Below are 14,392 nucleotides of genomic sequence, written 5' to 3' on the forward strand. Positions count from 1 at the left end.
TAAGATTTTATTTATCTACTTGACAGAGATCACAAGTAGGAACAGAGGCAGGCTCCCCGCTGAGCAGAGAGCCCGACGCGGGGCTCAATCCCAGGACCCTAAAGAGGCTTTAACCCACTGAGCCACCCAGGCACCCCTAGGTCAACATTTTTATGCTGAACTGGACTATTGGAACCTTCTGTTACCTTATCCTAATATTATAGGATCACAGGGAAGGTTAAATGAGTCTGTGCATGGAAAATCAAAAGTTGTCTCTCAGTAACTTCTACTTCTGGGAACACCCGTGGAGAGATTAGTTTGCAGAATCTTGTTCATTCTAAGGTACACCATTAGATCCTGAGTAAAGACTGCCGTAATCCAGATAGAAAAGGGCTATTGGACTTAAAAGCATTATTTATCAGGGAACTTAAATATGTTTTGTTACTTGTATCTTATACACACACACACACACACTTCTGTCTCCCTCACTCTTTTTTAATAGGAGTCAAGCCATTTGAATGCTTAACATGTGGAGTAGCCTGGGCTGATGCCCGATCTCTAAAACGCCACGTCAGAACACATACTGGTGAACGGCCCTATGTCTGCCCCGTATGTAGTGAAGCCTACATAGATGCTCGAACACTCCGTAAACATATGACTAAATTCCACAGAGATTATGTGCCTTGCAAAATTATGCTGGAGAAAGATACCCTTCAGTTTCATAACCAAGGAACTCAAGTGGAGCATGCTGTTAGTATCTTAACAGCAGACATGCAGGAACAAGAAAGCAGTGGTCCTCAAGAACTGGAGACAGTGGTGGTGACGGGAGAGACCATGGAAGCACTGGAAGCTGTTGCGGCTACGGAAGAGTGTCCGTCAGTATCTACGCTCTCTGACCAAAGCATCATGCAAGTGGTTAATTATGTTTTGGCGCAACAGCAAGGACAGAAGCTCTCAGAAGTGGCAGAAGCTATTCAAACTGTTGAAGTAGAGGTGGCACACATTTCGGAAGCAGAGTGACTGTAGCGATGGAGATCAAAGAAGTGACATCCCATGTGTACTGAACTCACAGAACATCTGTTCACACTGCAGTGTGTGACTGTCTGCCCAAAGTTTGTAGGTCAAGGCTCTGGGCTGTTTGGTGATGTTTGAATTTCTGAACGGTTTGTCTGGCTAATGGGTTCTATTGAAAAATCCATTTATTGTAAAGGAATTGAAAGCAAATTTACTTGATGGTAATGGTTTATCATGGTGTACTTTTTATGAATTAATGTTTATAAAGGACTGGACTAAATTAAAAACTGTATAGTTTCACTTGCATTTTGACATTATTATATACTTTGAGTTTAAAAGGCTGCACTAGTCAGATCTTCTTCTCTTTTATTCTCAAAATAGAGAGGTTCTGTGATTTCATTTGCCCTGTTTATAGGTTCAAAAAAATTCTAATATAAAGCATTTTAGTAGGATGCGTAAGTATATTACATTTTTAAAATGCTTCAAATCTGTGATTCTTGACTTACTATTTATTTTAACCCCTTATAAGTCAGGGATTTATTCTATTTTAAAGCACTTAATGAGTTACATGTTGTAATCAAGTTTGCACAGTATACTTAACCTAGATGGGGAACCCTTAAGTAAATAGCTGATTTTTAAAAATGCCATTAAAATGCATGAAATGCCTATTAAAGCCTTACTATATACTATCTCTTCAAGGCAAGTAAATTGACCATGAGCAAAGGACACTGTTATTAAACATTGTTGATGGGAAATTTCTCCTTGATAACATGGGACAATGAATGAAAAAAAAACTCATTCTTTTGCTGAAGAATGAACAAATTAAAACTAGATTTGTTATGTTTGCAGCTTTTTTATCATGTTTAATCGTTCAATTTTGTTGAAAAACTGCAATTTAGAAATAGGATAGCAATACGGACCTCTACAGTGGTCCTGTGTGGATACTGTATAATTGTCAAGTAACTTCAGAATATTGAAAAGTCTTCAAGTCAGCCCTCATTTTAGTATACTGTATAAAGAAGTTAATTGATTATGGTCCACCAAATTGTTGAAAGTAAATTATTTTTAAAAGTTATGTGAGAATTAGTAATTTGTGTGTTTGATTTTTAAATTCCCACTTCTAGAAGCTATCCAGTTTTCTGACCTTCAAAATAACCTTGGGGAGATGCCACATTTCTCTCCTGTAGGAAACTACCACTCAAACTATAATTGTTAAAATTAAACTTTTTACTTTAGGTATTAGAAGCTAATATAAGGTATAAAAAATGAAGATATAAGCAAAATCACAAGTAAATCATTCCTAAAGCACAAGAAAAGAATGTGCCTTGATGTACATATATTATTAAGATATTTATTCCAGTTTACTTTAAAAAATGGCTGAAAAGATAAAGACTAAATGTGATGCCATGCATGCATTATACCTGCATATGTAATATTTGCATTTGCAAATTTCCCATTGTTCCTATAGCTGTGTGGCTGACTTTTTCAATTTTAAGTGAATTGACATACAGTCTATAACTTTATAATGGCTGCTTGTTTATCATACCTTTCAGTTAGTGAAAATGTATTTCAACCTAACTAAAATTTGGAATTGTGTCTTTTATGTTCCATCTTCACCATTGTTACTAGATTTAGTTAATTGTATAAGACCATTAATGTATGTCCAAAATTGTAAATAAAAGATGTTGAATCTTGTTTAAAAGCATAAGCTTTGGAGTTGACCTTGTCACTTTTCTCTTCATAACTCAGTTGCTGTCATAAATTAGTTATGTTATTAAAGTTAATCCATTTTTAAAGGCAAGGGGAATTGAATACATTAAAAAATAACCATTGGGTAAAAACATAATATTAAAACTTCTTACTCATAAACAAAATTTTCCCACAAAATTGGAAGTAGTGTGATTTACTAAATGTGTAGAGTTACAGGGTTACCGGTAGGCTCAGTTGGTAGAGCATGTGACTCTTGGTCTTGAGGTAGTGAGTTCAAGCCCCATGTTGGACGTGACTTTTCACAAAATGTGTAGCATTACATAAGTCCATGTAGAAACAAGTGTTAAGGTTGCAAAAATTCAGTTTTATGTTGCCATGGGGGAAGCTTCTGTATTTAATTTACAATTCTTTCTTAGAAACATGCATTGCTTTGTTGTCAGGTGACTCTCCGCTAATTGTGTGGGGACCCCTGGTTAAATGTACTTAAGACTCCTGCTGCCAAGCAGTTTGAGTCATAACTGTTAGTCACTGAAATGTATAAATTGATAGCAATGAATTAATTCTCTGACATGGGTTTTAATCTGTTTTATTAACAGTGGCTATATACAGAATTTCACAAGGTTGCCTAAACTGCTGAACTTAAAGCTAATCCAAAAGTTCAGTGTTTTGTCTTTTTTGATGCATTGATGCAAACTCTCTGTGCATGCATGATATTTCCTGCTTATGATTCTTCTTGTCAAACCTGTAATCTCTTGGAAATTCCTAAACAGTTTTACATCTAATGCTTCAAACATACATAATAAAAGCCTTTGCTTCCTCTTGATCCTATATATTGATCAATTAGAGTTTGTAGAAGCTTGTGGAGCAAAGATGCATAAGTAACATTTTTAAAAAAGATTTACTTATTTTTTTGACAGAGAGAGAGCACAAGCAGGCAGAATAGCAGGGAGAGGGAGAGGCGGAAGCAGACTCCCCGCCAAGCAGGGAGCCCGATGCAGGACTTGATCCCGGGCCCCTGACATCATGACCTGAGCTGAAGGCAGATGCTTAATGACTGAGCCACCCAAGCACCCCTAACTAACGTATTTAATCAGTTTAAATATACCATGCTTATAAAGTATTACTTGATGCTCTGAAGTTTAAATATGACTGCTTACTGAGTTTTTCCTCAAGAGTCTTAGAGGATTTTGGAGTATGAACTTACCTCCAATAGGGCCTCATCCAATAGGTGGCCTGTGCCACCCTCATGGGTTGAAGAATGAGTCCTTCCAGATCATTTTTTTTTTTTAAAGATTTTATTTATTTGTCAGAGAGAGAGAGGGAGAGCGAGCAAGCACAGGCAGACAGAATGGCAGGCAGAGGCAGAGGGAGAAGCAGGCTTCCTGCTGAGCAAGGAGCCTGATGTGGGACTCGATCCCAGGACGCTGGGACCATGACCTGAGCCGAAGGCAGCTGCTTAACCAGCTGAGCCACCCAGGCGTCCCTTTTCCAGATCATTTTTGAATTTGCTTCTGCTAGGTTGCTCAAGAGTGTTCATGGTTAGGTACTATTTTTATATTAATTCTCCGACTATGGTTTCCTGGACCAGCACCTATAAATTTGAACTTCAGGCCAGTTTGGGAGCAAGCTGGCTATTCTAAATCTTTTTTTTTTTTTTAAGATTTTATTTATTTATTTGACAGAGAACATAAGTAGGCAGAGAGTCAAGCATAGAGAGAGGAGGAAGCAGGCTCCCTGCTGAGCAGAGAGCCTGATATGGGGCTCGATTCCAGGACCCTGAGATCATGACCTGAGCTGAAGGCAGAGGCTTAACCCACTGAGCCACCCAGGTGCCCCTGGCTATTCTAAATCTTCAAGGGAGGTTTTTGCCCACTGACAGCCCAGGCTGGGATGGCCAAATACCCGTATCTGCCTGGACTGGTGAACTGAGTTTTTTTCCTGACTGTTCTTTCACTGAAGATGTAGCTCTTCAGTGGTCCCATTGTTTTGTTTTGTTTACTTTTTAAGTAGGCTCCCTGCCCAACTTTGGGGCTTGAACTCACAACCCTGAAATCAAGAGTCATGTGCTCTACCAGCTGAGCCAGCCAGGAGCTCCGATGGATCTCAGTATTGTGTTTAATTTCTTTTTCCAATTTCTGTAGACCTAAATGCTGATGGTATTGCCTTCTAGCTATCACAAGCCCCCCTCTGAGACTGCCCATCCATTCTACCACAAGACTACTACTACAAGTTCAACTCTCTTTCCTCTTATCTGGGGACTCTGGGACATTTCCTTTCTTACAAACTTAGTATTATAACTTTCAAAGGAGTTTGTTACATTTTATCAAGTGGAGAGTTAATTTCATGTAGTTTGACCTCTTCCAAAGTCTGGAAACCAAATAGCATCTCTTTAAATATTTTCCCTTCTGGTTACTTTGTGTTTCTGTAAGTTTTATTTCTACCCTCAATACCTCTTTCATTTTCCCCATCTTTTTCTCACTTCCTGATAACCTTCTTGGAGTTCCTCAACCTAATCTGTAACTGTTCTTACTCAATTATCTCTTCTTCATTTTAAAATTGTATTTCTTATCTTAGTATTTCCAATTAGTTCTTCATTTTCCTGCTTCCCTTTTCCATTCATCTTATCTTGCTGTTTGGGCGTGTTCTGTTCATTTTAAACTCTTACTGTGTCTATTCTGTGTGCTCTCCAAAAAAAAGGATGTGTATATACCACAACTTCACTATTCTACCATTGATGGATATTTGAGTCATGTTCAGTTTGGGGTTATCCTGAGGAATGAAAGATTTTTATCCTCTTGGTATATACATGGGCATGCATTTCTTTTGGATACATAACTTAACAGTAGAATTTGAGTTACTTGGATTTGTGAACCAAAATATTTCCCAAAGAAGTTATACCAATGTACTCTCACCAGTTGTGGCTGCTCTGCGTGCTTAGTACTTACTTTATCCATTCTGAGAGGGGTATGCTTAGTATCCCATGTAGTTTTAATTTACATTTCCCAGATGACTAGTAAAGCTGAACTCCTTTTCATTTATTTCTTGGCCATTTAGTAGCCTTTTTATGAGGCAATTGAATATCTTACCTATTTTCTACTTCTTTCTGAAAACAAGCTGTTCTGCAATTACCATCTCCTCTATTTTAGAGCTTGTCTTTTCATTCTATTAATGGTACCGGTTGATGAATGTTAAGTCTTTAATTTTAATGCGGTCCAGTTTATAAGCTTTTTTATGGTGTAGATTTCCCAATTGTGCACACAATTTTCTGAGTACTCTGATTTTTTCCATTGTTCAGCCATGCCATTTTATAAACGAAAGGTACATACATATGTAGATTTCTTTCTGGAATCTATTGTGCTTTTTTGCTTTATTTCTGTACACTTGCACAGATTCCTTGCAATACCAAGTTGCAACAATACTAAATCCTTATAGTACTTGCAACTACTGCTACTATCTTAATACTGTAGGTTTATAGTAATTTTAATATCTGATAGAGTAAACCCTCCTACTTTGTTCTTATTTCAGATTGTCTTGCATATTCTTTAACTATAAATTCTATAATGAATTTACCAATTTCTACAGTAAAATCCTGTTGGCATTTTCACTGGAATTGCATCAAACTTCTAGATCCATTTGGAGAGAATTGGTATCTTTTTTTAACTGAATTTTCACTCCACGAACACATTTCTTCACTTATGTAAGTCAATGTTTTAGTTTGTGTAAATATATTAGATACATTTTTATGCAATGGGCAAAATCTGTCCACAAAAAGCTACAGCAAAACATTCTAAAAGGTGAAATGTTTAAAATTTTCTGACATAGGAAGTAAGACCTTTTATCCAACAACCTTTCTAAATTCCCTTATTTAGTTTTTACTTTCTCCATACCCAATTATGTTATTTGGAAATAAGTTCTATTTCTCCAATTCTAACTTGCCTTATTGCTTTCTATAAGACCTCCAGTACAATGTTTAGTTGGTGTGATAGTTGGCATCCTTTTTTCCCATCTCAGAGTGAAAATCTGAAATTAACATGGTGAGGCAGATAGCTTCAGAATGGAGGCTTATTGCCAGAAAAACCAACCATGTGATTAGAGAGTTAGAATTTTAGCTCCACCCCACAATCTCCAGAGGGGAGGGTTCTCTAGCTCCTAATTCATTAATTAATCATGCCCACGTAATGTAGCCTCCACAAAACCTAGAGACTTGTGAGAGTTCCTTGTTGCTGAACATAGAGCTGTACTAGGTGGGTGTCACACCCCAACCACAGGGATAGAAGGTCTTGTGCTCCCGCCTTCCAGACCTTGTCCTATAGGTCTCTTCCACATGGCTTTTCCTGGGTTGTATCCTTTATAATAAAACTGTAATTGTAAGTATAACACTTTAAGTGAGTTCTGTGATTTGTTCTACTAAATTATCAAAGGAGAAGCTCCATAGAAGCTCCCAAGTTTGTAGTCAGTCAGGCAGAAGAGTGGGTGGTTCAGGGAAATCCAAGACTTGCAGCTGGCATCTGAAGCAGCTGCAGTAGTCCTGTGGGACTGAGCTCTTCACTTGTGGGGTCTGTGTGAATTCTGGGTCTTGCCATAAATGAATTGTACGTAAAAGTCTGTGGTGTTTCAAACAAAACCTCTCCTTCCCCAACCATCTCTCAGTGAGGTGGACACACCACTCTGATCTCCCATTGGCTCCCAGTCAGAGGGCTATTTATCTGGGAGGATCAAGACATCAGTCTTCCTTACTCTGCCCCCAGCTGTCTGTTTCTGAGCTAAGGCTGGTTATGTGTGGTTGAGAGGTGGCGTTTCCCGTCTTCCATCCAGCCACCACTTGTGAAACAAAGGTTCTACCTGGGGCAAAGTGAGCTGAGAATACTGAGGCTCTGACCACTGTTGTCTCTGTTCATGAGGTGGTGTTGCCTTTCTTAAATGATTTTTCTCGAACACATGTCTTTCATTTGGTGCTTAGCCATTTCAAGATACTTTAAATGGTTGCTTTTATATTTGTTTTTACAATTTTCACTGGTTTCGTTGCACAACTCATCTATCCTACAAGTTGATCCTCTTCCCAATCATTTTCAGTATTTCAGTATTCTTTTCAGGTGCACATGGGATATTCTTCAGAACAAATCACATGTTAGGCCATAAAACAAGACTCAATAAATTTAAGACTGAAATAGTATCAAGTAATTTTCTGACCACAACTGTATGAAACTAGAAATCAATTATAAGAGAAAAGCTAGAAAAAACATAAGCACATGAAGGCTAAACAATATGTTACTTAACCACCAATGGGACAACAAAGAAAGTAGAAAAGATAAAAAGAAAAGATTTTATTTCTTTCTTTGAGAAGGGGAGGAAATGAGCAGGGGGAGGAGGTGGAGGGAAAGGGAGAAGCAGACTCCCCACTAAGCACGGAGACTGATGTAGGGCTTGATCCTGGGACTCTGGCATCTTGACCTGAGATGAAGGCAGTTGCCCAACTGAGCCAACCAAGTGCTCGGCAGCTGCTTTGTCTTAAATTACTCCTATCAGAGAGTGTAACGTCTCTGGTAAAAGCGATGATTCTAATTTTCTTCCTTAGGGCAACACATAGCCAATGCCTGCCATAGTATTAAATGGAATAGAATGAGAATTTTTTTTTTAATAGTGCTTTCTTAAAAAATATTTATTTGACAGAGCACAAGCAGGGGCAGAGGGAGAGGGAGAAGCAGACTCCCCACTGAGGAGGGAGCCCAACGTGGGGCTCAATCTCAGGACCCCAGGATGACTTGGGCCAAAGGCAGATGCTTAACGGAGTAAGTCACCCAAGTACCCTGAGAAAAAATGTTTAGAAGTTGGGAAAAGTGACTTTTTTCCCTCCAAGTGATCCTCTGAGAGTATAACTACACTGAAATCCTGTCTTGAGAAATTTGCTTATATAGTTATATATGTATGAATGTTTATACACAGTTAATATTCATACAGAGCACTACAGTAGTGTTAGAATATTCTGGGGGTTTTATATCCAACTGAGTATTATATTTATGGTGGAGAGACACTTTGTGACTGAGTTAAACCACTGCTCACATCTTGGATTTTTTTTTTAAATAAACTTTTTCAAAAGAGCAGTTTTAGGTTCATAGCAAATTTAAGCAGAAAAGTAGAGTTCCCATACATTCTGTCCCCATAGATACACCTTTTCACTCTCAATATGCATCTTCCCTGGGGCACCTGGCTGGCTCCATCAGTAGAGCATAAAACCCTTGACCTGGGGGTTGCAAAGTTGGAGCCCCACGCTGGGTTTACAGATTACTTAAAAATCTTTAAATTAAAAAAAAAAAATTGCATCTTCAGGGATGCCTGGGTGGCTCAGTTAAGTGTCTGCCTCTTGATTTTGGCCCAGATCATGATATTGAGCCTTGTGTCGCATAATGATCTCTATTCCTCTACCTCTTTCCCCACCTCTACCTCTCAAAAAAAGAAAGAAAAGTGTCTTCACTTAGATTTGCTTTAATCATTTGGTAATGTTTCGACATCTAACTAGTACTTATTATTCTTTCAATGTTACTTTGTTTGCATTACTGGATTTCAAGTGTTCTGCTTGTTTTGATTCTTTTTTCTTATAGTCAAGATATATATATATATATATATATATATATATGTTTGTTTTATTTTATATATATATATATATATATATATATATATATATGTATGTTTGTTTTATTGAGGCATGGTTATGTGGGTAAATTCACAGTTCTATTGATCTATCCTAAACTTCTATCAACTATGATTTAGTTATGGAATTCTGAAAGCAAGAAGCAGAAATAAACCAACTCCAGGTGTTTGACCAGCATGAAATCAGGACAGTACTAGGCTCCCAGTGAAATGCGACTTGTGGCGCATTTGGATGATATACCAATTAGTGAGAGGCGCAAAGTTCAGGTAACTTTTCCTGCAGTAAAGTTATAGTGGTTATCCTCTGTATTTTACATAGTACACATCAGTTCTTATTTTTTTTTTAATATTAAGCAATGTGAATTCAATGGATACTGCAGATAAAGTACTCCGAGAGGATTTACCTTCAGGAAAAAAAAGATTTGGGGTAACACCACTCTTGGACTACATAAAAAAATGTACACAGCTATGAATTATTTCTGTGTCCATGTACAATAAGTGGTTATCTATTGTGATGTGATGTGGGTCAAAGCTTTTGGTCTAAGCAAGTTCTCACATAGAGGCACCTGGGCTGCTCAGTGGGTTAAGAATCTCCCTTTGGCTCACGTTGTGATCCCAGGGTCCCGGAATCAAGTCCCATGTTGGACTCCTTGCTCAGTGGGGAGCCTACTTCTCCCTCTGCCTGCCACTCCCCTAAGCTTGTGCTCTGACAAATATTTTTTTAAAAAGAAAAGTTCTCACATATCTAATTCAGACATGCTAGAATGACAGCAAACCTAATTCACCTTATTTAGGGATGCCTCTACTCCCACCCCTTTCTCCAATGATTCAGGTAATGTAGGATCAATGTAGGAAATTTGAAAAGAATAGGACAATGAAAAGAAGTAAAATAAATAAATAGATAAATAAATACAAACAAAAAGCAACAATTAGTACTAGCCAACAATGATTCCTGTGGGGGTGGAAGGGTACGTATTACCAGGGATTCGTCATGCAGTTGAATCAGGGATTCCCAAAATTTGTCTTCACTGTTGATGGTGGGCACCTTGGTATGCTGCTCCTCCCAGCAGCAGCCACACCTTCTCCTCAAAGATCTGAAATTTGGCCGCTGAGTCCCTCCTCTAAAATGTTAGATCTTTCCTTTGTTCACTTACTCCCTATGCCCTAGGTGGTAGATGGTCCCAGCAGTTGCTACTTCTGCTACACCTGAAAGTTCTCACAGTAATCTTTATGCAGATCTTCCTTGACTGGGGATGGTGTTATATTCCCATAAATCCACTAGAGTTGGAAATAAAGTTAAGTCAAAAATACATTTAATACACCTAACCTACTAAACACCAGAGCTTAGCTTGGCCTAACTTAGAGGTGCTCACAACTCCTACATTAGCCCACAGTTGGGCAAAACCATCTAACACAGAATCTACTGTATATGAAGTGTCTAATATCTTATGTAATTTATTGAATACTACACTGAAAGCAAAAAACAGAATGGTTGGGCACCTGGGTGGCTCGGAGGGTTGAGCCTCTGCCTCCAGCTCAGGTCATGGTCCTAGGGTCCTGGGATTGAGCCCCACATCAGGCTCTCTGCTCAGCAGGGAGCCTGCTTCTCCCTCTCTCTCTGCCTGCTGCTCTGCCTACTTGTGATCTCTGTCAAATAAATAAAATCTTAAAAAAAAAAAAAAAAAGAATGGTTGTGTGTGTACAGAATAGTTTTAAGTGTATTGTTTACTCTTTAACTAATGGCTGACAGGTAGCTTGCTGCATACTGCCAGCCCAGGAAAAGATAAAAAATTCAAAATTCAAAGTATGGTTTCTATTGAATGTGTGTGTGTGTATGTGTGTGTGTGTGTGTGTGTAATATATATAATATATACATTTCTTAATATAATCTCTACACCCAACATGGGTCTCAGACTCATGACCCTGTGATGAGTCACATGCTCTTCTGACTGAGCCACTAGACAGGTGCCCCAAACGTGTATCACTGTGCACCATCATGAAGCTGAAAAATTAGAAGTCAAACCATTGGTAAGGTGGGGACTGTCTGTATTAGTTTTCCCTTGTTGATATAATCCTGAAAAGGCCTTTGACAAAATCCAACACCCATACCTGATAAAAAGCACTTCAGAAAATAGGAACTGATGGATATTTTTAACATGCTAAAATATGTTTAGCCCTAAAGCCAGCATCTTATTTAATGGTAAAACACTGGAGACATTTTTACTGAGAACAAGAACAAGGCAAGAGTGCCTGTTATTTCTCTTATTCAACACTGTACTAGCAGTATTAAGGAATATAGTTAGGCAAGAAAATTTAATTAGAGGCACAAAAATTGGTAAAGAAGTAAACCCAATTCTATTTGCACGTGGAATGATGATATACCTGAGAAATCCTAGAGAAACAATGATAAAACTCAATAAAAGCATTCAGTAAGATAGCAAGACAGAATTAACATACAGAAATTGCCTTCATATCCTAAAACAACCAGCACACAGTGACAGAGAAGACTTCATTCCAATAACAATAAAGTATTGAGGACTAAGCTTACAGTATGTCAAACCTATATGAGAAAAAAAACACCCCAGAAAGACACAAAGGCAAAATTTTCTTGATTATGATGGCTTATTATCACAAAGATATCAGTTAACTAAAGTTAGAACCTGATCTCACAAATGCACAAGAATATACTCCAAATTAGTAGCGACTTACTTAATTTTTTTAAAAAAATGAAACAATACAAAAACACAAGAAAAACATGGGTAAATTCCTCTGTAATATCAGTATAGAGAAAGGCTTTCTAAATATTAACATAAAATAAAAAATTAATGGGTTTACTACATAAAAAATGAAAGCTTTCTGCACTGCAAAAACACACACACACACACACACACAAAAAACCAAAAAAACACTGAAATAAAAGCCAAGACAATTAATTGGGAAAACTGTAACATATCAAAGATAAAGAGTTAGTATATAAGGAATTCTTAAAATTTGAGAAAGGACCAAAAACCCATAGTAAAATGGGAATGGACATCAACAGACTATTTATTAAGATATTCAGATGGCCCTTGGCCCTTAAATATAGAGGATACCATACCTCATTCATAGCTTGAGATGCAAATCAAAACTAATCTGAAATACCATGTTTTACCTATCTGATTTGGCAAAAATTTTAAAGGATGACCTAAACATCCTGTTGGCACAGCTGTGAAATGAGGCACACTCTTTTTCTGGTGGGAAAACAAACTTGGTACAACCCTTTCAGAGGAGAATTTGGCAAAATCTAACAGAAGTACATATACATTTATATTTTGATTCAGAAATCCTATTTCTGGGAATTTACCTGAAGGAAGATACCTCGCAACAGTATGAAAATACACATGTACAAGGTTACTCAATTATAGCATTGCAATGGCAAAATAATGGAAATGACCTAAATGCCCATACATAGAAGAGTAATTGCATAAACTACAGTATATTCACACTACACAGCTGTTAAAAATGTTTTTGGACTAAAACCTCCATGAACTGGTATATTTTCCAGGGTACACTGTAAAGTAGGAAAAAACCACCAAAATATAAAAGAGTTAACTATAACATGCTATGTATCATGTAAGAAAAAAAAAGGGGGGGGGAAAGTAACCACTCATCTATTTATTCAAAAGAGACATAGGAAGGATAAAACAGAAACCAGAAACAGATTACCTATAGGGGATAGGTGCAAACAGGATAGAAAGGCTAGGAGAAAGAGAAAGAGCTAGGAAAGATAGGAAGAAAGAAACTACACACTTTTTGTATCGTTCCAACTTTTAGAACTATTTTAGTATTTTACATACAAAAAAACCCCATGAAAATTAGCACAGAATGGGCAGCATTCATTATGAAATACAAACAAAAACAAGTTAACTAATTTCATTACAAATGAGTAGCATAACCATACTGAAAGGGTAACAGAAAAGAAGCCACATTACTTTGTAAAACAGTATTTTGATTATGAACTTTAAGACTAAAAAAAAGGAACTATACACAAATACTGCACAGGTTGGTAAGCTGTTTTTTCATTGGTAAATATATGGTTAGTAATTATGAAAGTACTTTATGTGTATTCTAGAAATTGGCAAATAAAAGTAAACATATTACAGTGGATTTCTTGGTATTGGGTAAGTTTCAAATACAGGAAGACTAGAATGAATTCTGGTGTTGGGTCTGGTAGGGGAAATAGCAATATGAATTAATGGAAATACACGTACATATAATATATACATATATATACACACATACATATTGATCTAGAAATAAATATAGATGTGTACATTACAGATACTTTCTAGCTCTGTTAAGCAGGCTAGAAGCAATGGTACCTCAAGCACATCTAGTACTGATTTTGATTTCTAAACACCACTGTTTCTAGAAGGAACCATGGATGCTTAGAGAAATCACTAATTCCAAGGCTGGAAAAGAGAAAATCCAAGATAGGTGCAGTGTATCTTTCGGTGCCAGAAATTAAGGAAGTATTAAAAGGACAGAGACATCAAAAAGACATGAGGATTAACTGGAAGGGGTTTGTATGGGCAAGCCTGGGACATTCTTTAATACAAAATAAGTAATGTAACCTAAAGAATAATATAAGGATACACAGGCCTATTATCAGTAAAATAAATAAAAAATGAAGAGGGGGCTTTCTCCTAGCAGAATTTCAACTACTAAAAGCAGAAGAAATGTTGGGAATAGCAAACCATCACTTGGCAAATACTATACTAACAACTGTTTCAGGAAAAAACCATGAATACCTGCCCTATTAGTGGCCAAGAGTATGAGAAACAGAGTACTTACACAGTCCCAAGAATTTCCCAAGATACTTACTAATTACAAAGAAAACAGTAATTTGACAGTGGAGAAATCTGGCAGACAACACCTTAAGCAAGTGATCATTATTAACATTACTAGCAATAGAACAAATTAAATCATGCACTTGCTGCTACTTTGGGGACACATCAGTTCTGTGCTATTCTTGCCAAAAATTTATAAACTCAATTTAATC

The 14,392-nt window shown here is 37.2% G+C and overlaps 1 protein-coding gene across 1 annotated transcript in view; it reads left to right on the forward strand.

The window, feature by feature from the left end:
- ZBTB11 (zinc finger and BTB domain containing 11) overlaps positions 1-3,526 on the forward strand; it is a 31,426-nt gene extending 27,900 nt beyond the window's left edge. Inside the window, exon 11 of the mRNA XM_032350331.1 lies at positions 482-3,526. Coding sequence (XP_032206222.1) covers positions 482-999 — 518 coding nt within the window. The 3' untranslated portion in view covers positions 1,000-3,526. The remainder of the gene's footprint in view (positions 1-481) is intronic.
- Positions 3,527-14,392: the final 10,866 nt, after the last annotated feature.

This window comes from Mustela erminea, chromosome 1 (assembly GCF_009829155.1).
Source record: "Mustela erminea isolate mMusErm1 chromosome 1, mMusErm1.Pri, whole genome shotgun sequence".
NCBI classification, from domain to species: domain Eukaryota; kingdom Metazoa; phylum Chordata; class Mammalia; order Carnivora; family Mustelidae; genus Mustela; species Mustela erminea.